Here is a 27998-nt window from a genome sequence, read left to right on the forward strand (position 1 = left end):
GACAGAGAAACCAGAACACCTGGGTGGTGTCATAAACACTGTGGCTGGTTCCCTGCAGGGCAGTGGGCTCCTTCCTTTAACGTCGGGGCTCTCATTCATTCATTCCCTTTCTGTTGAGTCCTACTATATGGCATGTGTTGTCCTAGCCACTGGGGTTAAAGAGATGAGCAGTAGAGACGGGGGCCTGCTTAAAAGGATGGGGCAGGGCAGGCAGGAAACGGGCGGATGAAATAAATGACCCGAAATGCTTTCATATACTGACCCGAAATGCTCTGAAAAAACAAATAAATCCACATGCCTGAGGATGTGAGAGCAAATGACCAGGTTAGAATCCAGTTACACGTGTGTGTCAGAGAAGGCTTCACTGCGGTGATGTCTTTGAACTTGCTTCATTTATTGTAGATAGTATTTAGAACAGTGCCTGATGTATAAGTACTATGTATTTTACATATCTATGAATTCATTTAATTCTCATAACAGCTCTATCAAGTAGGCACTATCACCAGTGCCATTTTACAAATGAGGAAACAACACACAGAGGTTAAAAACCTGCCCGAGGTCACACAGCTTAAAAGTGACTTGCCAGTTTGGGTGTGGGCAAGCGGTAGACAGCCCGGAGTTTTGAAGAGCGTTTTAGTAAAGTGTCTCGGGGTAAGGGAGCCGATGAGGTTAAGGGTCAGGGTTAAGGAAACCAAAAAGATATTGTGGTGTCCTGGGATTAGCAACAGCAGGAAGTTCCTGCCCGGGGCCTGGATGGCCTGGGCAGGGAGAGGTTGGTGGTTCGCGGAGACGTCGTGTTCTGGAGTCGTGGAGGAGGGAGGGCTTCCAAAGGGCCCTGGCACGTGGAGGAACATGGCCGTCTGGAACCGCAAGGAAGCTGGGAGGGCAGGAGAGTCAATACCAGACCCCTCTCTCTTCCCGCTCTTTGATTTCCTCTCCCATGGGCCAGACTAACTAGAAGCCAAAGGGCATCGGAGCCCAGGTCAGGAAGTCAAAGGTCAGAGTCTGGGAGTCCAGATCCAGGTAGAGAGAGGTGGAGCGTGGATATCAGGGCAGATGGAGGCCAACCCCATGGAGACTGGACAAGAATATACCCACACATCCATTTGCTCAGTGAATACCTATTTTCTGTGTCACGTTACGTCCCCCACCTCCGTGCGCTGAGGCAGTATTGATCTTGCCCACTCCTGCATTCCTGACACCTAGCAGGTTGCTTGCCTGTCACAGAGGATGTTCAGTGAGTATCGTGCAAGGGATGAAAGAATAAGCACGTGGATGAGCATACATTCATTCGTTACTTCATTCATTCATTTAAAAAAATTAATTTATTTTATTTTTTGGCTGCGTTGGATCTTCATTGCTGCATGCAGGCTTTCTCTAGTTGCGGCGAGCGGGGACTACTCTTCGTTGTGGTGCACGGGCTTCTCATTGCGGTGGCTTCTCTTGTTGCGAAGCACAGGCTCTAGGCGTGCGGGCTTCAGTAGTTGTGACACAAGGGCTCAGTAGTTGTGGCTCACAGGCACTAGAGCGCAGGCTCAGTAGTTGCAGCGCACAGGTTTAGTTGCTCCGCAGCATGTGGGATCTTCCCGGACCAGGGCTCAAACCCGTGTCTCCTGCATTGGCAGGCGTATTCTTAACCACTGCGCCACCAGGGAAACCCCTCATTCATTCTTAAAACGCAGAGGAAAGTAAAACTTCCTTCCAGAGTTTTCAAGGCATTTTGCAGAGGGCTGGAGGGTAATCCAGTGAACAGACAGCCAAGGTCCCTGCCACCGAATTGCTTTGTTCTACCAGGCCTTCAATTTTAGCTGCAAGGTGAGAGAGTTTGGGTTAGTGGATGGGGTCTCAGACTGGCACCTGGTATCTAGACACAGGTGGATTCTGTTCTGCCGTCTGCGGTTTTAAAAGAAGCTGAAACCAGTCAGTGTTTCTGGTCGGTCTCACAGATGAAGCCCCTCCTCACCAGTCCCCTTGTAGTTTCACAAAGGTGCTCTTACCTGCAGAGCCCTCGGGTACTTGAGATTTTGACCCCTGGATTAACGTGCGAGCTCAGATCTTCCATTTAATACAGGGTTTAGATGAGCCTGTAAGGTAGGTGTCAGTAACACCATTGTCGTGAGGAGGACACCAGGGCTTAGGGATGGGAAGTGCTTTGCCCAAGGCTGACCAGCTGGTGAGGGTCACGGCTAGGATCAGACTCAGATTTGTCGGGTCTGACTCCGCGATCTCCCCTCCCCAGCTGCCCTCTCCTCCCTTGGTCCCATGCAGCTCAAGGGGCCTCTGGTCCTCTCCTCCCCAGGTGTCCATCCGGCTGGACGGCGAGAACAAGGCCGTGGAGTACAACGCTGTGGGTGCCATGAAGGATGCCGTCAGGGTGGTCTTCCGAGGTCCCCGGGTCCATGACCTTTTCAACCGGGACTGGCACAAGGTGGCCCTGAGCATCCAGGCCCAGAACGTCTCCCTGTACATAGACTGTGCGCTGGTGCAGACACTGCCCATCGAGGAGAGGGAGAACATCGACATCCAGGGGAAGACCGTGATCGGCAAGCGCCTCTATGACAGCGTGCCCATCGACGTGAGTACTGGCGGGCCTTCTGCAGCCAAGGTCCTGGGGTCACCGGGGAGAAGCCTCGGGCGCCACGTGCTCCTGATGTCCCCTGCACCTGTGTGTATCATGTGTCAGGTCATCACCTTGCACTGTCTTAGGAGGGAGGACCCTGACTCAGAAAACTGCCGTATCACCATCACTCATTCACTCACTCATTCATTTAATTATTTAGCCACTTGATCACTTACCGTATATATACTGAGCACCTCCTCTGTGCCAAGCACTGTGCTCTGCACTGGGGACACGGGACATATATCTACATGTATATGTAGACAAATCGATGGGCAGAGAAATAGTTACACAGTTCCCTGTAAATTCAGACTCTTTCCCCTTCTCCTCTGATGGTAAAAAAATTGGAACATATAGGAAAGTATATGGAAAATAAGTAAAAATCATCCTCATTTCACCAACCAGGGATATTAAGTGGGGAAGACTCAGTGGCTGGTAATAGCTGTCTTTCCATCACCATTACATCAGTGTTCTTTCCTTCTTTATTCTTTCTTTTCCCTCAATTCTTTTTCCTTTTTTTTCGCTTTCCTTTACTGTATCTTTCTTTCCTCTACGAATGCATCCCCACATCTGTACACACAGACACACACACCGTGAACATGCACACACGTAACACGTGTACACTTACGTGCTGTCTTCGAGCTGAGGTCAGCTTGATCCTTCTGACCGGGAGTGTCCCCTTCTTCTCGAGAAGTGACCAAATCATGATCTGGGATAGCTCTCTCCAAAACCATTTCTTTTCTTTTTTTACACGTACATGTATTTCTGTTATCGAATACAGGGTTGCTGGATGCGTGCTGGATATTTTGAAATTTATGTGAATAACGTACAGCGTGTATAGTCACGTCTTGCTTTTCTCTCTCAAAATTATGTGTCTAAGCTTTTACTTCTTTCAGCTGCTGCATAATACTTCACTTTATCGTACATTTTGCTTATTTGTTCTCCTGCTAGTGAGTATTTAGATTGTTCTGATGTTTCACCATCATAACCAGCAAGTCTTGGTCTTGAACGTGCTGGCACGTCTGCAGATGTACGTTCCTCATGAAGAAAACAGGGTAGCACGTGCCGTTGAGGCTGGAGATGTGTACCAGTTGGGAGAGTTTCTCTGGGGCATTCAATGATCAGATTGTAGGGTAAACAATTTTTGACTTTCCGGCATATTTTAACTTCTCAACAAAGAGACAGAACATTGATGTGTCCACCAGCAACGTATGAAAGACCCATTTTCTTAGATCCTCACCAACACATTGATAGATTTTTTTTTTAACGTTTTTGTTGTTTTGCCAATCGGATGGGCATACGATGGTATTTTATTGTGGTTCTATCTGCATTTCCCTGATTACCACTGAGCTCAGAAATACTTCTATGTGTTTCTTTTTTTTTGCGGTACGCGGGCCTCTCACTGTTGGGACCTCTCCCGTTGTGGAGCACAGGCTCTGGACGCGCAGGCCCAGCGGCCATGGCTCACGGGCCCAGCCGCTCCGCGGCATGTGGGATCTTCCCAGACCGGGGCACGAACCCGTGTCCCCTGCATCGGCAGGTGGACTCCCAACCACTGCGCCACCAGGGAAGCCCTGTTCCTATTTTTAAATAAGCTTTGGTTCAGTGAGGCTAAATTAATTCACTCAATCAACACATATTTTATTTTATTCTTTACTGAGGCCTAATCATATATAGTAAAGTGCACAGATCTTAAGTACATATTTTGATGAGTTCTGTCGAATGTACATGCCAGGGATGGGAAGCGGTAAATGTGTACCGGCTGCCCCCAGCCTGCCGCCTGGCCCTTCCCGTCCACGTGGGCAGCGTCGGTGAGACTCGTGCTAGTGCCTCGTGTCGTGCTGTGGGGTTCATGTGATCAAGCAGGTGCTGTCTGCGTGTCCCGGGGGGATAGGAGCGCCCCAGCGGGTGGCGACTGCTCTTTCCGTCTTGTCTCTCAACATTGTGTTTACTGAATAGAAAAAGACTTTAAGACTCTGACTCGAAGCTACTTATGGCCTCTTATAAAAGGAAAGGATCACACTGAGATCTTTTCAGTCTCTTTGAATTACTTTTTTGATAACAGTAAGCATCAGATATTACGGGGCCCAGAGGAAAGGCATCCGACCTCAATGAACAGGGTAGGCGGATGGGGGGAGACAGGAGGGGGTGGGCAGGGGTGGCTTCCTGGAGGCAAGTGACTTCTGGGATGAGCCTGGAAGGATGAATTGGATTTGTCTGTGCGCAGGGTGGGAGGTGGCAGGAGCTGAAGCACGGTGGGGGAGGGGTGGGGCAGGAGGCAGGGCCAGGCCTCGCTAGTGCACAGGCCCTGGGATCCACCTGTAGGTGAAGGGGCAGCAAGGGTTGAGGAGGGTGGGGAGAGCTCAGGGCTGTACTGGAGGCCGTTTCCTGGGGCTGCAGAGTAGGGTGGATGGAAGGAGAAGGCGGGTGAGCCCTGTTAGGGAAGGAGGTGAGAGGCCCAGGGCCTGGGCTGGGAAAGGGGGCAGGGCTGGGGGCTGGCCTGGGGATCCTGGCTCCCGGGTGACTCTCTGCTGAGGGATGTGCAACAGAAGCGGCCAGGCAAGTCAGTGGGCATCTAGGCTGATGGACGGGGAGCCCGTCTCCGAGCTGCGGGGAGAGGAGACTCAAACCTTTGGGGCCTGGGGCTGGGAAGGGGTGCTCCTGGGCTCTGGGGGTCCAGCTGGTCTGGGACCTGCCATGCTGGGACCCCTGCCCCGTGACTCCCCGGAGGCCCTGCCAGCCTTCCCTCCGTTTCCCGCTCCTGTGTCCCAGGCCTGCCCAGCTCCAGATCCCAGGGGATGGGGTTGGTTGCTGAGAAGCCGTAACCCCTATCAGGAGCCAGAGGGGTTAATTTCTGATGCCCTCCAGCTCTCTGAGTTCATCGCGTGGCTGGTTCTCGTGCTCGGGACCAGCCCTCGCTCACTTGCTTTGAGCAGCACAGACCCAGAGCAGCGCCCCTTCCACCGCTCAGTGCCCTGGAGCTGGTGGACTGCCGGCTTTGCTGCTCTGCACTGGCCCCAAAGCCTCGATTCAGTTTTGGGTAAAGAAGAGTCCTCCAGAGACAAGAGCATTCAGGCTCGACTGGGACGAAGGGGGCTGGGCCCGCGTTTGCCCTCCTTCCGCCCCGGTAGTGGTGGGGGGCAGGCGCAGAGTCCACCCAGAGTCTGAGCAGGGGCCGCCGGTGGGTGTCAGAGCCGCAGGCGCCGGCCAGCACCTTGCTCTGTGCCACCCACCGTGTTCCCAGAAGTTCTCACGGGCTGACTAGGTCCTCCACGTTGCAGGCTGTGACCTCACTCACCGCATTGTCCCCACTCTGTAAGGACGTTCAGCACAGAGATTGAGTCACTCTGGGAGATCAGCTCGGTGCCTTGTGACCACCTAGAGGGGTGGGATAGGGAGGGTGGGAGGGAAGGCGACACAAGAGGGAAGAGATATAGGAATACATGTATATGTATAACTGATTCACTTTGTTATAAAGCAGAAACTAACACACCATTGTAAAGCAATTATACTCCAATAAAGATGTTAGAAAAAAAAAAGTGGCAGAATTAGGAGGCGGGGGTGCAGGCCTCACCGTCTGCTTGGAAGTTCTGCCTTTACTGTGAGTCTGGGCCTCCAGGTCCCGTCCCGTGCTGACTCTCAGATTCGATGGTCACATTGGGCCCTTAACTGGGCCCTTTTAACCCACAGTGTGGAGTCTGGGGTCTGGGCTGGGTCCCACTCTCTCCTCCTCTGGCCCATTGCCATTAGGTGAGTGTCCACGTTGTACCCAGTGCCGGGGAATCCCAGAACCTGACGTTTGTCAGAGGAATACTGTGCCCACTTCCTGTTTTGTGCTGGGTTTCTAGATTAAAAATGAATCCTGATGAACTACATGGAGGGAGGATCAATGAACCCCGCACCCCTTCGTAAACCTTCCAGAAGCGTAGGCTGGGGCACTTGTGACCACGTAGCTCAGGCTTGAACACGGTGGGGAGAGACCACAGCACCCTGCAGCTCCACCTGCCATGGACACCTGTGTCTGGCCTCACCTGGTCTTCACAGTGCCCTAGGAGTCATGTCAGCATCTCCATCTGACAGAAGAGGAAACCGAGGCTCAGGGGATTGGGTGCCTTGACCAGCTGCTCTGAGAGAAGAGCAGAGCTGAGGCTCAGACCCGGGCCCGGCTGATCTCAGATCCTCAGCTCTCTGCACCCTGATTGGTTTCCTCACTGTAGTCAGGAAAGGGTCACCAAGCTGCACATGGTGGGCACGGAGGGAAACTGGGGCTGGAGAGAGGACCCTGCAGCAGTTCAGCCTGGAATTGCTGAGGATGTAAACGGGAGCAGAGATCCCAGGGGGTGGGGGCAGAGGGGCATCAGGAGGTGGGCTCCCTGACATGGTGGAGGGCGGGGAGAGGGAGGAAGGTGGGACAGGGAATGGGGGGATTCCAGGCAGTTGCAAGAGACCCCTCCTGGCTCCCAGGCCCTGCTACCCACCCTGAGTGCACGTGTGCAGGCCCCAGGCCACCTGTGCACCTCCCTGACCCTGACCTTGCCTTCCTTCTCCACCTCTGTCCCTGTGGCCTTGCCAGACAGACCCAGCCGCTGAGCATGTACGCTTGCTAATGCAGAAAGCAGGACCCTCTCTTTAAAATAGGCCTTGTTCCAAAGCATGATTCTGTGTTTTGTCATTTTCTCCTGTCTGTGGGCTGGTGTCTCTACAGGAAATACAACAGACAGACACCTGGAATTGTTACTGTTTCTGCTGAGTCCAATCTGTGGAGTGAGGGCTTACACCTGCCGGGGCCTGTCCCAAAGCCAGGAGGGTGAGGTCGAGGTCAAGCTGCCTGGCCTGCTCGCTCAGGGCCTTCGAATGCAGCACAGGCTGCAGAAGGGCACAGGGGAGGTGCAAGGCTGGGAGCATTCAGCACTGGTGTTAATAAAATAAGTATCCGTTGATTTAGCTCAATTTCCATTCGATAAATGTTTGTCCGTGCATGGTGCATGCATGTATCCACTCAACCATTCGTTCTATGCCTCAGGACATCTGCTGTGTCAGGAAGTACTCTGGGGCTGGGGGTACAGAGAAACACAAGGGATGGGAGAGGCCTGCCTCACAGAACTGCTGTTCTAATCAGAGAAACACAGTTTAAAAAGTAAGCTGAGAAATGCACACAAAGGAGGCATTGTGGTCTTTGCTTTTATAAGGATGTACAGGATGACAAGTGACAGGGAGGGCCTGGGCTCTGATGGGTGGTTACAGAGGTGAAAGGTGAGAGGAGCCAGCCTTGTGAGGAGCAGGAGGGAAAAGCAGGTAGGGAAAGAGAGCTCAGTGTGTTTGAGGGCTGTGGGTCAGGATGGGGAGCCCTGGGGGAAGATGGACACCCAAATGTATAATTACCATGCAGGCTGCTATGTTCAGTATTAGCTGTATGTACAAGGAGCCAAGTGGTGGAGAAGAGACCCCGTGAACTCTTCTTGACAGTAGAGGATGTGTATCAGTTATCAGTTGCTGCATAACAAATATCCCCCCATCCCCCGCCCAAAAAAGAGGGATGAAAACAACAAACACTTATTGTCTCATAGTTTCTGTGGTTCAGGAATCTGGGAGGGGCTGAGCTGGGTGGGTCTTGCTCAGGGTTTCTCATAACGTTGCTGTCAAGCTATTGGCTATTGCTGTGATCTTGAAGTTAGAACAGGGCTGAAAGACCACCTCCAAGCTCACGCAGGTGATTGCTGGCAGCCTCCCGTGGGCTGTTGGACTGAGGGCCTCAGTTCCTTGCTGTTGGATTGCTGACAGCGGCCCTGGTTCCTCCCTACGTGGGCTTCTCCGTGGGGCAGCTCCCTGCGTGCCAGCTGGTGACCCCAGGCTGCGTGATGTGAGAGAGAGAGAGAGAGAGAGAGAGAGACCATGCGCGCACGCACCAAGAAGCCAGTCTTTCTATAACTGATCTCGAAGTGACACGCCGTCACTTCTGCCGTGTTCTGTTCCTCAGAAGCCAGTGACCAGGTCCCTCCTACACTCGGGGGTGGGGAGGTGAATGAATCAAAAGATCTGTGGGTGTATTTTTACAACAGCTCCTGAGGGGATGCCTCAGTGTGGTTGCTAGTTTCCAGGGGTTTTCCTGGAAGGGAGGCCACGTGCAGAGGCATGGATGTGAAAATCCGTGGTTCCCTTTGCTGTGCAAGAGCGTGTAAGTTTAATTAGGTCCCATTTGTTTATTTTTGCTTTTATTTGATAGAAGCAAATTTGTAATATAAAAAAGTTCACTTAAGCCGCCACATGGAGATGAGAGAGTTGAAAACAGGGATACTCTGAACCTTTGGAGACTGTTGGTGGCAGCACCATGGCAGGGGCTTTAGTGAACGCAGTGGCCACGGATTGTGGACGGGAGGAGGCGTGTGAGGGGCCTGAGCTGTAGCACATTCAGAGCAGGAGAAAACGCTGCCCCCAGTCTGTGCTGACTCAGCTTGCACTTGGGGTTCGCGCTGTTAGAGGGATGGGCTGTCTGTAGATGACGCTTAGGCTCCCTCTGAAGTTCAGCTCAGGGTCAGACCATACAGGCCCTGAAGGGGAAGCGGGCCTGATCCCTGAGCAGGGCCTGCCTGAAAGCAGGGAGGATCTGGGTTCCAAAGCCCCGAAAACTCACTCTCTGTCCTCGTTTTCCCTCCCAGTTTGACCTACAGCGGATCGTGATTTACTGTGACTCCCGACACTCGGAACTGGAAACGTGCTGTGACATCCCCTCGGGTCCGGTGAGCAGAGACTCTGCATGGAGGGGTTGGGGGGGGGCAGAATGGGTCCTTGGCTTCCCGAGGGAGGGGGTGTCCTGGGCCCTGGGATGGGATCAGGGGACACCCGCCACCACAGTGCGCCCTGGGAGGGAGCCCGGTGGTCATTGCTAGGGTTCCGTTTCCTGGTCTGGCGGGCGTGGGTTGGGGGAGCGGGTCATGCAGGTCTGCCCCAGCCTCGGTCTACGGCCCCCGGGGCTGCAGCTGAGTGATGAGACCCAGCTCTGGGGAGCACAGGGCAGAGGCTGGCAGGGGGGAACGGCATCTCTGCTGCCAGCGCTCAGAGTGGGGAGGCCGCCATGCTCTGCGCTGCTCAGCAAGACAGGAGGAGGCAACACGGGTTCAGGAACAGCGGGCAGAGGCTCCTGGGCCCCCGGCGCAGTTCTGCCTCTCCCAGGGCCTCCCCACCTCTGCCTCGGTCCAGGTCCCTCCCTCTCCATTTACCAAATACCAGTTCCGAGGGTGCTTCCATAGTCCTGCCTCCCAGAGTTGAAAGCTGAAATCCATGCACTCGGCGGGCGCGGGCCCGGACGCAGTGAGCACTCGGTCAGCGTGTCCTGTGTCAGGACGAGCGGGGGGCACAGGCACCCGGGGTGGTCGTTACCAGGGCTGGGGCTGGAGTCAGCTGAGCCTGACTGTAGAGAGAGAGGAGAGAAAGGAAAGGGAGGGAGACGGGTAAGAGCAGGAGAGAATAAAGGGAAAGAAGGAGTGGGGGAGAGGAAGGGAAGAAAGGAGGGAGGGAAGGGGCTGGCGAGGGTAAGGAAATAAGTCATTACGGGCACACCTGCTGGGTTCCTGCGTTCCGGACTCTGAACTGGATGCTTTCTCCGTGTCCTACTAACTCCTCCTCACTGCATTATGATGGAAACGCCCTTGTCCCCATTCTGCGGAGGTTAGCACCGAGACTCAGAGGGGTTAATGGTTCCCACAGGCTGCTGAGAGGCCAGTGAAGTGGCTGAGCCCCTTGGCCCACGCCAGCCTGACTCCAGGGCCTCAGGGTACCAGCACCTGCGGTCAGACGCTACTTGCCCTCCCTGCTCAGGCTCCGGTGTCCTCAGGGTTCCTGCCTCCCCTTTGCCTGTGCAGGGAAGCTCCAGGGAGTGGTGCCGGGCAGGAAGCCAGGTTCTGACCGCTGTGCTTCCCTTCCAGTGCCAGGTGACCGTGCTGACGGAGCCCTCACCCCCGCCCCAGCCGCCTCCCACCTCCGGCAGTGAACAGATCGGCATTTTGAAGACTATCAACTGCTCCTGCCCAGCTGGAGAAAAGGTACCATCCACAGTCCACCCTCAGCCGCCAGCCCGGGGCCCCAGAGCTGAGTGGGGCAGGGTGGCAGCAGAACCAGCAGTGGAGGTGGGAATTTCCCATCATGCACGTGGGCTGCCAGGGCAGGGTGGCCCCAGGCTCCAGGCGACTCTCCGGTCAGGGGCCTGTCCTTGCTCCTTGGGCTTCTCCCTTCTTGATTTCTGTGCACATCGGGAGGGGAGCTGCTCAGACCCAGCCGTGACGAACCTCTTCCTGAAGTTCGTGACGTCTTCCCAAGGCACTCTGGCTCCTCCCGGTCTCCTCTTCACTCGTGTGTGCGCCTAAACCAGCCAGATTTGCTTCGAGGATAAGACTCTGCATGGGCAGCGGCCGAGGGTTTAGGTGTGCTCTGCGGGACACACCCTCATCCCTTTCTTCTCGACGTTCCCTGTAATTAGCTGTACTATATAATCTACATGCGTATATGAGTAGAGTTTAATGCCTCTTGTTTCTAATTTTAAAACCTAATGTGTTTCCGACTGCCACCACCGCCTGCCCTTTAGCCTAGATGAAATGTCTCCTCGAGTGCCTGAGGCCTTCATCTGTTTTTCTGTGGACGAACAGCCCTCTTAATAAGAAAACAATTTCCACTTGAGCAGAATAAACAGATATGTGAGGATGACAAAATCGAGATGGTCTCCGTGAAGATCTGCTCGACTGGTAGCCCCCCAGGGCCCTCGGTCTACAGCATTCAGTATATCCATTGCTCTGTCTGCCCCTCCCAGCTCAGGGCGGCACACAGGAGGTGCTCCCCAACTTTGCAAGGGCCTTGGGAGGCACAGACAAAACTACGAAATCGTGGTTGACGTTCATTGGAGTGGACACACTTTAAGAATTTCCTGACAGTTTTGTTTCAATAAGCCACCTGTCCTGGCAGCCTCTCCTCCTTCCCTTCTTCCCTCTCCTCTGTTCTCCTTCACACTCTCCTTTCTTCTTTCCACCCAGAGACCCCCTCCCAAGGAGCTCCCAGTCAAGTGGGGATTTCTAACCATGGCCCAGCTGGCTGGGAGGCCACGAGAAGCAAGCTCGGTCATGCTGCGAGCTGAGGCTTTGTCTGGGGCGTCGGTGGAGTTAGGGGCTTCCGGCCTGGTGCTGGGTTAGGATTGGGAGAAGCTAGAGAGGGAGCCAGGGTGGGTGCACCCAGGGCGCCGGGCAGGGATCCTCGTCCGCGCCCCTGCCGGGCTCAGGCGGTCCACAGACAACGTGTTGATCGGGTTCTCACCCATCAATGTCATAACGAAAGCAACTGTCCAAACCCAAGTCCTTTTGAATTCTTGTTTTCCATGGAAAACCCCAAACGGAAAGGGTAACTGCAGCAGCGTGGGGCTTGGCCCACTAGCCTGCAGACTGTGCCCGGGAGGGTGGCCGATGCTATCTCTGCCTAGTTCATGGTTTCCCTGGAGCCCTGCCCTGGCAGGGCCCCTCGGGAGGAAGTCTGGGGTCAAGCAGGCCTCCGTCCTCTCTTCCCGCCCACCTTCTCACTCTCCAGCTCACGACCACCTGCTGGATCGCCACTGACCTCCTGAGCTTGGCTCACAGATCCCCTCCCCCACCTGTCCCCACTCTGTGTGGCCCCTGGTCCTAGTTGCCCTTCTAGCCTCATCTCACTCCCCTCTCCCCTCCCAGTGTCTAGGCAGGCGGGAATGTCCTGTTCCTCGCCAGGTCATGCTCTTTCTTGCCTTCTGGAATTTGCATATGTAGCACCTTCTGCCTAGAACATCCTTTTCCCTCCCGCCACCCCTTTTAATCTGCTAATGCCTGTTCTTCTTTCAAGATCCCCAAAGAATCCTTTTCTGATCCCATTATTATCATCTATATGATCTCCCTCCTCCCTGCCTCCCTGCCTGCCTCCCTGCCTGCCTGCCTGCCTTTCCATTCTTCACATCCATCCATTCAATACCTGTTCATTTAGCCCCTGCTATTTGGGACATTAAGACCCTTTCTTTCCCTCTTCTTCCAGAGACCATAACAATGATCACATTGGAGTAAAACTGCCTACTTGTCTTTACTTCCATAAGCTCATAAATTCCAGATGGCAAAGGCTGAATCTTTCCATGTCTGTATTTTCAGCCACTATATGAAATAATGGTTGAATTGATGGATAAGTGGACCCAGGGTATGAAGGATGGATGGAATGGCTTATTGGGTGATGCCACCCAGAGGGTGAGGCTGGCATTTGTAAATTGATGGCTGTATTTGGAGGTCACGTCCAAGTTCCCCATGTAGGTTGGCAGTTTGAGAAAGGGTGCTCAGCTCCAGTGAATTTTTTTTTTTTTGTGGTACGCGGGCCTCTCACTGTTGTGGCCTCTCCCGCTGCGGAGCACAGGCTCCGGACGCGCAGGCTCAGCAGCCATGGCTCACGGACCCAGCCGCTCCGCGGCACGTGGGATCCTCCCGGACCGGGGCACGAACCCGCGCCCCCTGCATCGGCAGGCGGACTCGCAATCACTGCGCCACCAGGGAAGCCCTCCAGTGAACTTTGTCCAATTTATTGATTGGCATGTGGCTTACTAAGGGACTGGCTTATGAGCAGGTGGAGGGGATAACCAACTAGTAAAGAGAGAAAGGGGAAAATTAAAACAGAACCTTACTTGTTTCTTTTGTCTTTCTTCCTTTAGGGTGAAAAGGGCTTTGATGGCCCAGTGGGACTCCCCGGCCCAAAGGTCAGTACTGGAGCCGGCAGAGAAGCCCTTTAGAGCGTGGGGTCCTTTGATTTGCTCTCTTTGTAAGAAGGAGAAAAAAACTCCCGAACGATGGTGTGTTAGGTTACTGTCCTGCGGGGCTTTGCTTCCGAGCTTGTTGAGATGGAAGGATAGGGCAAGTGGCATAAAGTCGGTAACCTCTGAGTCCCTTCACGGTTCAGAGCGTCCATTTCTCAGCCTGAACGTGTGATCGAGAAGGAGAACACGCACGCCTGGGCTCAGATGCTGTTCGCGCCAACAGGCTCAGCCCTCCGTGGCCAGCTAACTCTGCATCAATCCTTTCAGGCCTCCATATTCCAGAAACTTCGGGGGTTGCGCTTTAAAGAGTCTGTTCAGCACGCACGATCTGTTTGTTTGACGTGCGTGGAATTCTTTTTGTACACGTTTTCCAAACTCACGAATTGCTCGAGGCCAGGTGCCTCCTTGTGGGCTCCTCCCTCCTCAGCCGTGGACCAGCCTCTTCTCTGTCCACCACTGCCCAGGTTTATCGCATTTACGGAGCTGGACAGGGCTGTCGTCTCGCATCATTTTTTCGGTCTCGGAAAGCTGAGACCCAGAGAGGTGTGCATTGCCCGGGGTCACACAGAGGCTGAGGGAGGAGGTCAGCGTTGCCCAGTGGCCGTTTCCTAGTCTGGTGTTCGAAAGAGGGGCTGAGTGTGATGGTGCAGACAACTAGCGATGACTGCATCCCCTTCCCTTCCCTCCCCCCTTCTCCCTCTCCCCCTCCCCCTGCCTCTGTCCCTCCGTCTCTCCCTTTCTCCCCCTCCCTCTCACCTGTATTACTTGTGTTCACATTCATTCAGTGCATCACCACTGAGCATCTCCTAAGGTCCCTTTTGTCCTCTCCCTTCTTCCTTCCTCTGTATGTACCTCCTTCATCTTCCCCTTTTCTCGCCCTTCTCCCCTCTGTCCCCAGTGTGCTAGGATGGGGAGAATAGACAGACAGACACACGCACACACACAGGAGGTCCAAGGTGCCAGGTGTTCGCTGCGAGAGAGAGAGCAGGGGCCTCTGCCTTGCTGAGCAGCCCCTGGGCTGTAGCCTCAGCTCCTGGGCTGTCCGATGGAAGAAGAGAGCAAAGCTGTTCGGGGGTTTGTGAAGCTCTAAGTAGAAAACGTTTGTCTGAAGCAGTGGCCGTTCATGGAGAGGCCGAGCTGTGCTGTGGTCGGACAGATCTGGGGTTGTGCAGACGACAGAGCCTGACCCCTGACCCTGGGAGAGAAGATGAGGTGGGAGGGAGGGGATTCTAGGGAGGGAAACAGGTCCCACCACCTGCAGATAAGCCTGGCTGCCCCGTGGTTGATTGGCAGTCCTGGCCCTTTAGTCAGTGTCCCAGCCCGTCCGTGCTTAAGATGCTGTGTAAACACCTTGATTCCAGCGGCTCCGTTTACCTAGAGGTAGCTCAGGTCGTGTCCACAGGCGTGGCCTGGTGGATCCTGGGTGCCCAGGCCCATTCTGGATGCAGGGACATACCAGGGAGCCATGTCCCCGGACTCAGAGCCAGCAGGAAGAGGCATGACAGGGGGTGGGACGCTGGGTTGCGGGGAGCGGGGCTTCCTGGGGAGGCTCCAGGATGCCTGGGGGGGCCCGCCCTAGCTGGGTCCAGTAAGATGCGGAGGAGCTGCCGTTCCCGTTCCCAGGGTCAAGGGTGCGATGCTTTCACCCACTTGCTTTCTCCAGATGTCCTTCGTTCCGGGAATTAGGAGTTTGAGAAAATTACTCAGATGCTTCTTCCCTCTCCGGGGGTGGGAGGCTTGGCCTCATGGTGCAGTTGGCAGTGACAAAATCGGCTGCTTCCAGAAAACTGGGGCAAGGTGGGCCATGGGCAGCTGGTGTGGGAGAGGTTGGTCGGAGGACCCGACCCAACGTTCGTCTCTGGTTTCCACCCCTCAGGGGGACATGGGAGCCGCTGGGCCGGCTGGAGCTCCTGGACCCAAGGGAGAGAAAGGAGATATGGTGAGTGAAGGCCCCTCTGCGTGGCCAGTGGGGGGGACCCCTCTGCACGGGCACAGGAGGCCTGCCGGCCGCTCCAGCCTCACCCTGCACCACTCCACCCTCACCCCCCGAAGTCTGTGCTCCAGGTTGGCAGTGATGACTCCCCCAACTGGCCATGTCTCACCCTGGCCATTGCATATGGTTTTTCCTCTACCAGGAATCATTTTGCCCTCTGTCCACCCCCGTTTGCCCCTCACCTCCCCCTCCTGCCTGGCTCACGTTTTTGCACCTTTCAGACTCAACCGGTGTAGTTCTCCAGGGTATCTTTGCAACCCCAGGTCTGGCTCACCCCCTCGGTTCTCCCACATCCCTGGTGCCTGTCAGTCCCCGCATCAGCTGACTCCCTGATACCGCGGTTTGCCGTGTGTCGGTCCAGCGTCCCTGGCATCTGGCCCAGCACAGACTGTGTTCATGCATCCTTAGGTTGATGAGCGAGCACAGTGGATGGTGGGTCAGGGAAGAATTACAGAGATAAATGATTCATGGTGCAGAGCAGAGCTTAGGAGCCACATGGCTGGGAAGCAAAGGCTGGCTCCACCAAGATACTTAACCTTCCTGTCCTCAGTTTCCTCATCTGTAAAGTGGGGAGGATAAAATTAACTGTTGAGTTGCATGATGAGGTTTAAAACGAGTTAACGCATGTAAACAGTTTGTAACAGTGCAGAAGCAAAGTAAATGCTGTTGTTCCTCTGTTGTTACCTGGCCTGGTGGAAGCACTAAACCCATCCTTCAGACTGCATCTTGTAGCATCAGTAGCACAGGTTTGGAGTCAGGTGGGCCTCAGTAGCTGTCCCCGGCTCCTGCCTTTATTGGCTGTGTGACTGCGAGCGGATTGCTTAACCTCCCTGAAAACCTCATTCGCTCCATGAGCAGAATAAAGAAAAGAGCAGCTTTGTCTGTAAAATGCCTGGCCCATGGTAGGGGGCCAGTGAACGAGAGCGAGTGTGATCAGTTCCTTTTAGGTTCTCAGCGCGCAGGGGAAACCCGACGACAAGACAGAGCCGCTCCCCTAGAAGAGTTAGCCTGGCAGACACCCCCGTGCCATCACCTGAGAGCTCATGATTGTAACTGTACCGCCTGCCCTTCTTCACAGGGGCTTCATGTTGGTCCCTCCTTACTCCTTAGAACAGCTTCTTAAACTTAAGCTCATCACTCACGGACGGGAAGGATACAGAATTTTCAGACTTGCGTGATGCGCTCGTGATCACATCAGGTGCTCTGCCTGTGTGTGGCAGAGGCAGGATTTGAATCTATTTTAATCTGAGTCTTGTGCTCACTTGCTGAGCTATACCTTTCACCCACACTCTACACACCGGCCTCCTGTGCAGAGGTGGGAAGCAGCCGCTCTGTGCAAATTAACATGGAAATAGGAAGAGAGGCTTACATTTAACAGCATTCATGGCGTGCCGGGATCTGTGCTGTATGTTTTACAGATTTCTGGCTCATTTAACCCTCAGTTCGATGTTGTGAGGTGAGGGCTAGTGAAACACCCATTTTACTGATACACAGGGAAAAACCAGGCTACAGAAACTGCCTGTGAAAGGGCACAGATGTCGGATCTAACAGACAAAGCCTGCAAAGTAGCCATTGTAATCACATCCAGAGAACTAAAGGAAGCCATTCGGAAGGAAACAGAGGGGAGCATCGTGACATTATCTCATCAGATATAGAATATAAGGAGGTAGAAATTGTTAAAAAGAACCAAATGGAAATTCTAGAACTACATGGAAATTGTAAAGTACAGTCAATGAAATGAAAAGGAAAATCACTCGAGAGGCATGACAGTAGGTTTGAACTGGCTGAAGAAAGAGCCAGCATTCTTGAGAACAGATCAGCAGCGATCATGTCGTCTGAAGATCAGAGAGAAACAATAATGAAGGAGAATGAACAGAGCCTCAGAGAAGTGTGAGGGCCCGTGAAGTGCGTCAGTGCACATAACAGGGGTACCCGGAGTGGAGAGAAAGGAGCAGAAAAAGTGTTCAGAGAGATCACGGCTGAAGACATCCCGAATTTGGTGAAGAGCAGTAATCTGCACGTTCAGGAAGCCTCGGGAAGTCCAATCGAGAGAAACAGAAGGAGGTCCATCCTTAGAAAAATCCATCCTTAGAAAGGAGGTCCATCCTTAGAAAACTCCATCCTTAGAAGGAGGTCCATCCTTAGAAGGAGGTCCATCCTTAGAAGGAGGTCCATCCTTAGAAAACTCCATCCTTAGAAGGAGGTCCATCCTTAGAAGGAGGTCCATCCTTAGAAGGAGGTCCATCCTTAGAAGGAGGTCCATCCTTAGAAAAATCCATCCTTAGAAGGAGGTCCATCCTTAGAAAAATCCATCCTTAGAAGGAGGTCCATCCTTAGAAAAATCCATCCTTAGAAGGAGGTCCATCCTTAGAAAAATCCATCCTTAGAAAAATCCATCCTTAGAAGGAGGTCCATCCTTAGAAAAATCATGGTAAAAAACGCTAAAAGACAAAGCAAAAGAATCGAAAGCAGAAAAAGAAAAATGATTCCTGATGTACAAGGAAAACCCAATAAGATTATCAGCTGACTCATCACCAAAAATAATTGAGGCCAGAATGCAGTGGAGTGACAAGTTCAAAGTAATAATTACGACAGTGTAGCTTTGGTATTTAACAAATATTTGTAACAACAGTAGCACAAAAATGGGGAAGAAGGAATAGATCACGTAGGAGTATGTTTCTAAGTCTCACTGGAAGTAAGTTAGTGTAAATCTTAAGTAGATCCTGATAAGTTAAGATGTATATGGTAAACCTCAAGCAACCTCCAAGAAAATAATTCAAAACTATATGGTGAAAATATCCTTAAAGAGGTTAAAATGTTGCACTAAAAAGAACTCCTGTAATGCAAAAAAGAGCAGTAAAGGAGGAATAAAGGAACAGAAGAAGTCAGGAGACACAGAAAACAAAAAGTTAAATGGCATATGTCAATCTACCTACATCAAAAACAGCATTGTCTGTAAATGTATTAAACAAACCAATTGAACAGCAGAGATTTTCAGCCTGGACGTAAAAACAGATCCAACTGTATTGTGTCTACAGGAGACACACTCTAGATTCAAATATATAAACAGGTTGAAAGTAAAAGGATGGACAATACACATTCCACAAATAGAAAACATTAGAAATTGGAGTGACTGTAACAGTATCAGACAAAGGCTTTAAAAAAGGTTAATAGAAATAAAGAGGAACATTTTATAATGATAAAAGTGTCGATCCTCTAAAAATATGTGACAATTATAAACATATGTGCACCTAATAACAGAGCCCCCAGATATGTGAAGCAAACATTGAGAATTGAAGTGAGAGACTTAACATCCCACGTAAATAATGTGTAGAACAACTAGGAATGTGGAGAAATCGTAACTCATACGTTGCTGGTGTAAAATGCTGCAGCTGCTTTTGAAAAGCAGTCTGGTGGCCCTTAAAGGGTTAGACACAGAATTATATGACCCAGCAATTCCACTCCTAGGTGTATAACCAAAAGACATGAAAGCACGTGTTCATACAAAAACTTGTTCATGGATGTTCATAGCAGCCTTATTCGTAATAACGGAAAAGTAGAAGGAACCTAAATGTTCATCACGTGATGAATGGGTAAATAAAACGTGTGTCATAGCCATGCAATGGCATAGTATTCTGCAATAAAATGAGGTATTGACACATGCTGCAAGGTGGGTGAACCTTGAAAGCACTTTGCTAAGAAAACACGGGCTATGAAGCCAGTCATAAAAGCCCACATGTATGATTTCATATATATAAAACGTCTAGAATAGGTGAATTTATAGAAACAGAAAACTGATTAATGTTTGCCCAGAGTAGGGGATGGGGGAAAAAGGGGAGTGACCACAATGGGTTTGGGGTTCTTTTGGGATGATGAAAACATTCTAAAGTTGATTGTGGTGGTGTTGCACCACCACATTTAGTATATTTAATAAATGTACTAAGAAGCCATTGAATTGTACACTTTATTTTTAGTTAATTAATTAATTAATTTTTGGCCACATTGGGTCTTCGTTGCTGTGCGCGGGCTTTCTCTAGTTGCGGCAAGCGGGGGCTACTGTTCATTGCTGTGTGCGGGCTTCTCATTGCAGCGGCTTCTCTTGTTATGGAGTGCGGGCTCTAGGCACGCGGCCTTCAGTAGTTGCGGCTCGCGGGCTTAGTTGCTCCGTGGCATGCGGGATCTTCCCGGACCAGGGCTCGAACCCGCGTCCCCTGCATTGGCAGGTGGATTGTTAACCACTGCGCCACCAGGGAAGCCCTACACTTTAAATAGGTGAATTATGTGCTCTGTAGATTATATCTCAATAAAGCTGATGTGGAAGAAAGAATAGTACCATAATACTGAGTTGTTGGAAAAATTAAATGAGATAAAGCTCACGAGAATCTACCCTCAGTAAATGATAGTGTCTTTAGAGGCTCCTTGGCAGGGCTTATGAGAAAGCAGCCCACCATTTTGAATCCCAGGGCACATCTGCCACGTGTGATGTCATGCCGTGGCAATGCTTCATAGAAAACCTTTGCCTTCTGCTTTGCTTTTCCAGGGCAGAGGACCTTTTGTCCACGGAGAAAAGGGCGAAAAGGTAAGCACCTCCCTGCTGTCTCATTCCTCCAGGGGCTGTGGATGTGGCCCGGGAACAGAATGGGGCAGTTGGGTTCGGGAGAGTTGTGTGCTGTCGTGGTGCTGCCTGGTAAGAACTTGGGTGGGAGGGGAAGAGGTTTCCTGGGCTGAGTGCCTCAGTGTGTGAAGTGGGAGGGAAGGGCTTGTTCAGGACGTGGATGGTTCACAGTGCTTAGAGCAGAGGGTACTTAATGGCGCTCATGGAAATTGGGATGCAGAGCTGCAGATGTGGTTTGAGGACCAACATACAGGGCATTCAATATCAGAATGTGTTCAGGCCTTGTCTGCAGCGATGGGAAGGCCTTGGACGGTCTGTGCGTGATCAGACATGCTGAGAAGGTCCAAAGAGCAGGTGCCGATGGACGTGACAGCGGGCAGACCAGAGGAACTCGGGGAATAGTCAGGAGATTGTTGCAGAAGCACGAAGGCAAGATGATGAGGGCCAGAGTCATGGGTGGCAGTAGGACTAGACAGGCAGAGGAATGGAGGCCTATTCACATTCTCCCTGGATACGAATGTTGCACCTTCTTTAACCGTCATCAGTTGTGATGATGATGTACAAGGTCAACAGATCCTGGGAAAGAGGGGATTCCTTCTAAAGAGGAAAGCTTTCTTAAGGTGTGTCAGCCTAGAAGGAGAAATAAAGCAGTCACTAAAAATGCCATTTTCCACTCACACCAGCGATTAAAAATACATCTCCCATTTCCCAGGAGAGGCAGCCACAATACTTTGTAACATACATTTATGTTGGTTATTTTGCCGGAGTCTAGGCAATTGTAGACTCAGAATGCAGGGCATTGGACCTCGGAAGGATATCGTTACTCAGAGGGGGGCTCACATCAACCCCTTGCGTGGGGCTGATGGTATAAAGCAGGTGCCACTCTGTCAGGTTACTATGGAAACAGAGCTTTCATGTGCCCAGCTTGTTCTCTCCGTGTAGCACCTTTTATTTAGTCCGTTCATGTCTAGAGATTTACTCTAAGGAGATAAATCAAGGCTGTGCACAAGTACATACCCACACGTTTCGTAATTACAGCGTGATTTATAAGGCAGCCTGGAAACAACTGTAACGCTCTGCAGTGGGCAAAAGGTAACGTGAGTTACTGTACAGCTAAATAATACAATGGCATTTAGAGGCACAAAATCACATTTAGAAGGATAATTAACGACCCAGCAAATGAAGATAGCATTTTGTTCATTTTTAATTAAAACACATTGCAAAATATCTATACAGTATGACTCCAGTTGTGTTTATGTGTGTGTGTGAGACTCAGAGAGGGAGGCTGATTCTGGGGGCAAACCCCCATTGTTAACCACTGGTTGTCTGTGGGTGGCAAAGCTGTGAGAGTATTTATTTTTTCCCTTACTTTTCTTTGTGTCTTCATTTATTCCACAAGGAACTTCTCTTTTTTAACCTGTGTTAAAAGCACAGGCACACACACGCACACGTAATAACTACTGCACGGGAATACAGAGCCATTTGAGAGACAGTGTGACACACAGTGTAACACGAGCTTTGCACCAGGCAGACCTGGGTCAGTCGAGGTGTTCCCAAGCTCTGCCATCAGCGTCTGGGTCTCCCGCTGCCTACAGCAGGACTGGCAGCACCATCTTCCTCGATTCCTGTGTGGTCTCAAAGCACAGCACCTGGAACCTAGGCACTCAGGTTTGATGGTTGCCATCATGTTCGGTTCCTAAGAGCCCAGAACCCAGGCACAGGGTATTAACAGGACACCTACATGTTCCTCGGGTTCAGGACTGGGGCTGCCAGAGCGCTTGAAGTCAGGGCGCTCAGCCTGGGTCGTGCTTCCCAGGCAAGACCAACGTGCAGCTCCTGGGCCGGCTTGTCCTCTGAGTGACGTGCTGTCCTTCTCATGTGCTGGCGCCACCAGGAGAAGCTGACAGGCCCCCTTTCTCCCATGAGCAGCAGCTGCATCTCTGCCCCGTCTGTTCTGGTTGAGCTCAGGACAGGCAGCCTTCTGCTTCTGGAGGCACCTACCCGGTGCCCCAAAGCCCAGGCTGCAGCGCTACGCTCAGGACCTGAAGCTGCCGGGCCACAGTCCCAGCCGGGAGACCTCCCCACACATCCGGTGCCGGCAGAAGAGACGCGTAGCTGAATAGACGCCGGCACTCCTGGCTCTGTCTTCAGCTGACGTTCTCTTGCAGTTGGGCATTTTTAGCAAAGTCTGAGTCTAGATTCTTCCACATCTGAGCTGTGTGATTCAGGATGAGTCACCTCCGTCTCTGGGTCTCTGCTCCCTCATCTGTAGAAACGAAGGGGTGGGATGTGATGATGCATAAGGGACCTTGCAGGTGGCAGTTCTGAGACTGGGTCATCAGCCCACCCCCAGCCTGAGTCCCTGGGGCTGTCTTCCGTAACTTGGAGTCTCTGCTTCCCCTCCAAGGATGCAGCGGGGCCAGGGAGAGTCAAGGGGACAACAGGATCCACAGAAAGGAGACCACTGGTGACTCATGCACGTGGACAGAGCTTAACAAACCGGCTCTTTTGCTTGAATATTCTCTCGAAAGCAATCGCAGAGTACCAAGGGGATTGGATGAACTGGAGCCTGATGTGTCCACAGTCCGCGACTGTGTCCAGTCATGTTACGCTGAATCTTGCTGTGGTTTTTGGGGTTTTTTTTAAATTTTTGGTGATGTAATCAGCCACTGTGACAATGTGCATTGACCTATCTGAGGGCGAGGCACCGTGTATGCTGTGTTCCATGCTTTAATGTCTTATTATTAAGACAGTGCTTCAAGGAAGTCACAGCTATGCCCTTTTCACAGATGAGAGAACATAGCTTAGAGGTCAAGTGACCTGCCCAAGGTCACAGTTAGTAAGATGGCTAGAAAACACAATCACTCGTGAAGGGAAGCTGGAAGGCTGATTCAATTACCCCTTTTTCTGCAGCTGAGGAAACTGAGGCTCAGAGAAGGTGAGTGACTGGCCCAGTGTCACACAGCTGGAACACTGCCGGAGCTCTTGGCCTCCTGACTTGCCCAGCGCCCCCCACCAAATGCCCAGGACCACTGTGTGGTGCTTTGTTCCTGGGCTGCCTCTGCCCCTAGTTTTGGAAGCCAGCCTTCTCTCTGGTTCCCGTTCCACCCCACGTTCACCACGGGTTCTTGGGACAAAGCTCCCTCAGTGTTTTAATACGTATGAAATAGGGCTCAGGGAAAGGGGGAAGCAGGCTTTTAGGGGCTGCCTGAAAAGATCTGCGCGTAGTCCAGGTGTTGGGGGCACAGAAGGAGAGAAAGATAGGCATGGACCCTCCTTCACAGCGTCTGGAAGACAGCTGGCACTAAATAAATGCTTGCCTAGTAAGTGAATGGATGGATGGAGTGTGGACCTCCGTCATCCAGGACCGAGAGCCAGTAGAATGGTCACAGACTCTGCAGTCAGAAAGGTTCAGCTTCACACTCCGGCTCCCCTTCATGTGGAGCCTCAGGTTCCTTTTCTGTAAGAGTGAGAAGGGGAATGATAATAGTTCCTACCACGTGAGGATGCTGGGAAGATTAACCCAGGGCCCCACGTCGCAAGCCCGCATAATGGGTGATGCCGCTGTTCTCGCCCCCCCCCCCCCCCCCCCCGCCCCGTCGTCACTGGCAACGCTGTCTTGTTGAGGAGGGTAAGAGAGGGCGGCGGCAGCATGGTGTGGACCAGTGCTGGTGGGCTGGTTTGGACCAGTTTGGAAGGAGTCAGGGGGAGCAGGGAGGGGTGATGACTTCCGTGCCCTTCCCACCCTTGGTCCTTCCATGTTGACAAAATAAATTAATAAGCAGAGTGAAGATGTTGGTGTAAGGTTTCCTACGGCTGGACACTGAGTCTTTTCCATGGAGATGTGGTCCATGAGCCCCGCGGTAGAAAAAAATTCAGAAACAACAAAAACAAGGCCAAAGTGCGTGGTGTCCAGTGAGCTTCCTTTTGCATCCCGAGGGTCCTTCCGCTCTGGGGGACCAGAGCCTTCAGGGGAGGAACCCCACAGAGAGGCTGCCTTGTCGTCCCTTCCTGGACCCACAGCGCCCTCTGGTGTCTGGAAGCCAGAGCGTCGCTCCAGTTTTCCTCTGCAGGGGTGCATGTGATGCTGGGGAGATAGACCTCTGCCCTTTGGGAGCGTTCCTCTTTCCCTTAGGAATCTAGCACCTGGGGGGACGAGGACAAAGAGAGCTTTCGTTTTGTGCTCAGATGTGGGCTCAGGTGATGGAAAGAAAGCAGGTTCGGGGAGTTGGGCAGACCTGATTTGGATCCCAGCTCTGCAGTGGCTAGGTGAGCATTGGGTGGTGTCTCTCTGAGCCTCAGTTTCCTCATCTGTAAAGTGGGGCCATTGATGCCCACCCCTTAGGGCTGTTGTGGGGCTTATAGGAGGTTGGCAGTGCCTGTGACAGCACCTGGCTTAGTCCCTGGCACGTGGTAGTTCATGTAAAAATCTGTCCCTTATCTTTATTCCTTTCTTTTGTCTGCTAGAAGCTGTTGCTAAAATCCATAAAAGAGTGACAGATGTGCTTCTTCAGTAAACAGCGTTCAAGTACCTAGTACGTGGGAGAGTGGTGGGTTCACAGAGCTGTAAAACATGGCCTGGGCCTCCCCCAGAGTTCTCACTCACCAATTCAGAGGAGGAGACATGCACACACATTCTGGTCACGTGGTTGTCTAATCATGAGTGTTTCTTCTTCTTCCTGGTCCTTAATCGAGCCTGTTGTGCCACCTCCATCCTCCACCCTGTTACACGCTCAGAGGGTGACGACGCTATCAGGAGACCCTGCCTAGGACGCCGGTCACGTCAGCACTGCACCTTGAGGGTTTCCCAGGATACCCGGTATTGTACTGCTGGGGCTGCTTAGAGAATCAAACTAAAAAATATCTAGGAAATTATTGTAAGCACAGTTCCAATGAAGGGAGGAACAGAAACAAAACGACTGCAAGCTGACTCTGTTCTTTGTAAGTACTCTTAATGGTGACCAGCGGCAGCAAAAAATGGAAACAACCTGATGGAAAATTGCATTTCTTCAAGTGAAAATTAGGAAGCCCTTATATATGTAGATGTGCACGCAACATGGCGTCAATGAAATAGTAGAATAGGAAGCCACATGCACTCCCACACGAAAGGCGTGTGCGGCGAGCAGAGCCAGTGCACTGGGGAGTGGGATTTGGGCTATTTCGTGCCTTGTTAATTGCTCTTTATGTTGCTATAACATTAGTACTTTTGCAAAACATAAACATTTAACTAACAACTAGAGCTTAAACTTAATATGATGAAAAAATAAAAAATAATAGTATATTTACAGTTGTTCATGCATGAAATCCAAAAGCCAAAATCCAAATCCAAAAGTATTATTTTGGAGGGAAGAGCCCTCTCTCCCAGCATGGGGCATTTGCCGAACCCTGCGTGCTGTGACGGCTGGTCCCAGATGACAGAACATGGCAGCGGCTGAGGGTCAGGCTTTGGGAACCTGGCACTGCCCCTGTCCTGCTGTGTGACCCTGGAAAGGTCATTGCAGTTCTTGGTGCCTGTTTTCTCATGTGTACACTGAAGATAATAGTAACAATAATAGGCTCTTGTAAGATTGAAGTGAGGGTTAAGTGATTGCATCCACGGAAAGAACTTCGCAGAGCACCTGGCAGATCCGAAAGCATTAGCGGGAATCAGGTCTAAGCCACCTGGGCGCTGGATTCTCCGAGCGTGATGGTCAATTCGGACACATTATCTACGTTAGTCCAAACAGAACGACAGACTCAGTACTTTCACTTAGAAGCCCGGGGACGGTGTTCTTTCTCCCAGGGCCTGGGGCTGTGCGATGAGAGCCCAGATATCCCTGCAGCCATGCAGCGAGCCAGGTGGGGTAGGGCAGCGGTGACACACACAGGCTGGGCCCAGCGTGGACCCTTGTAGATGCCGTTGCAGAGCGGAGTCCCAGCTCACCTAAGCCAGCATCACCTGCTGCTCAGATACACAGGGCAATGCATTTCCTGCTGGGGCTCTTTGCTTTCTTTATGAGCAGCTGCTGGTATTAATATTTTAATTAGAGTTGGGATGGGATGTAGAAGGCAGCTCTCAGGTAGAGACCAGCCTAGACCCGGTGCTGAGGAGACTCCCCCACCCCCTGTGTCCCTCGAGTGGAGAGTAACAGAGGACAGAGCAGGGGAAGGGCTTGCAGCCCCTCATCAAGTCTGGCTCACACCTGGTAGATGGTGGGGGCCCTTGGGAGCCACAGGGGGTGGAATTGTGGCCAAGTGTCCCGTAAAGCCATGCGTGGGTCAGCAGCTGTGTACTCAGCGCTTGGTAGCGGGGGGAAAGAAACCAAAACAACCACCACCAAAAAGTCCTCTCTTCAGCATTTTCACAGAAATCCGTACGGCAGTAAATAAAACTTTGTATGGATTTTGTGCTCGGATTTCACAGTGCGGTGCCCCAGAAAAACTATGCGAGCAAATAGAAGGAACTCAGCTAAACTTTATTGGGCTGGTTGACTCAGTAGCAGACAGAATTCTAGGTCACGCAAACATCGGTTCCTTGTCTTTATGGCTTGTTTCCATTTTTATCGGGACGATAAACCTGACGGGGAAAGAGGAATCGGAGCCAGACATACAGCAGAGGCCGTTCTGACTCCCTGGGATGCTGCCTCTAGAAACGTCAGCCAGGTGTCCTGCAGCGGATGCCGGAGCCGCGTGCAGGTCATCACGGGGGAAGCCCTTATGGGTTGGTTCACCGTGAAGTTAAACAAATAAGGTGCCGATTGGGAAACCGAGGAAAGAGGCCACGGCCATCTTGATGGAACTAAGGAGGGTTGTTAGAAGGCCAGGTTCAGAGCTGTCAGCTGAGGTGGGCTGGTCCCCAGGTCTGAGAAAAGTAGGTTCCCCACATGCTTATTCCAAACCAGGCCCCTGAGAAGCCCAGTGCCTCCTGTTCTCTGATGATTTGAAATTGGACAAAGCAGGCTCCCCTGCATTGCTGTGGACCTGAAGATCCAGCCTCTCGGGAAAGGCAGTGGCTTGAGGAGCACTGGGGACTCGTGTGCCCGGTGGTGGGCAGGGCGCCTGGGGCTCCTCAGCTCCAGGTGGCTTCCTTTGGCGCATTCTCACTGTCCTATTTGAAACATGCAAATGCACGTGATTTTGCGTTTGATTTTAAACGCTGCTGTGGTCACACCGTTCCCTACAGACCCCTGCGCAGCCACACTGTGTTACGTGGAGGATCAAGCCCCCTGCCTGTTGGCCCCAAACGACCCTCCCCCGTCTCCGTCTCCTGCCAATTCTGGGTCCATCTCTGGGTCCACGTTTCCACCTCCCCGGCACTGATTCCTCCTCCTTGCACGTCCACCGGCCCCTTCTCCTGTGGAATCCTGGAGATGCTTCTGACACAGTAACCTTCGGGGTGTCAAGCACGGAGCCAGGTGGTTCCACAGTCATTGTCTTACTCAGACCTTCCAGTGAGGGCAGGTGGAGGGTATCACCATCATCATTTCATGGAAAAGGGCGCTGAGACTTAGGAAGATGCTCCTACACATCAATGTTTTCACCGTAGAAGCTATAGGGAGAGGACGAAGTAGTTTATAGTGAGCTCTGGTTTGTTCAAAAGTGTAACGCCTACCCAATTTAGGTCTAGTCCTGTGCTGGAGGGCTGGAGAAGGACAGCAGAAGGATGGACGTGAACTTTGGAGTAGGATTAATCCAGCCGTCTGCACTGAGAGTCAAGGCGGGTGGAGGGGTGGAGAGTGAAGAGTGTCTAGAAAAATACCTGCGCCACTGCAGAACTCGTAGGGCAGAGAGGTGGGTGGCAGTGCCGCTGCCGCTCACATGGTCCTGACCAGCCCGCGGCCTGAGGTCTGAGCTGGCTGAGAGCCCTTCCTGTGAAGCAGCGGCGCAGTGCATGTCCCACTTCATGGGACAGTCAGACCTGCTCTCACAGTGACGCTTCTCTGATCTCAACGTGACAGACACACCTTGTGCCATCCACAGTGTGAAAGACTGAGTCCCT

General features: G+C 52.2%; 1 protein-coding gene across 3 annotated transcripts in view; it reads left to right on the forward strand.

The window, feature by feature from the left end:
* COL22A1 (collagen type XXII alpha 1 chain) overlaps positions 1-27998 on the forward strand; it is a 259547-nt gene that overhangs the window by 73291 nt on the left and 158258 nt on the right. For all 3 annotated transcript variants that reach the window (XR_010936688.1, XM_067712824.1, XM_067712825.1), the window contains 6 exons: positions 2300-2575; positions 9274-9354; positions 10540-10656; positions 13311-13355; positions 15289-15351; positions 19946-19984. Coding sequence is in view for 2 of the 3 variants with exons in the window: in XM_067712824.1 (XP_067568925.1) it covers positions 2300-2575; positions 9274-9354; positions 10540-10656; positions 13311-13355; positions 15289-15351; positions 19946-19984 (621 nt within the window). In the remaining variant the exon portion in view is untranslated. The remainder of the gene's footprint in view (positions 1-2299; positions 2576-9273; positions 9355-10539; positions 10657-13310; positions 13356-15288; positions 15352-19945; positions 19985-27998) is intronic.

This window comes from Pseudorca crassidens, chromosome 17, assembly GCF_039906515.1.
Source record: "Pseudorca crassidens isolate mPseCra1 chromosome 17, mPseCra1.hap1, whole genome shotgun sequence".
NCBI classification, from domain to species: domain Eukaryota; kingdom Metazoa; phylum Chordata; class Mammalia; order Artiodactyla; family Delphinidae; genus Pseudorca; species Pseudorca crassidens.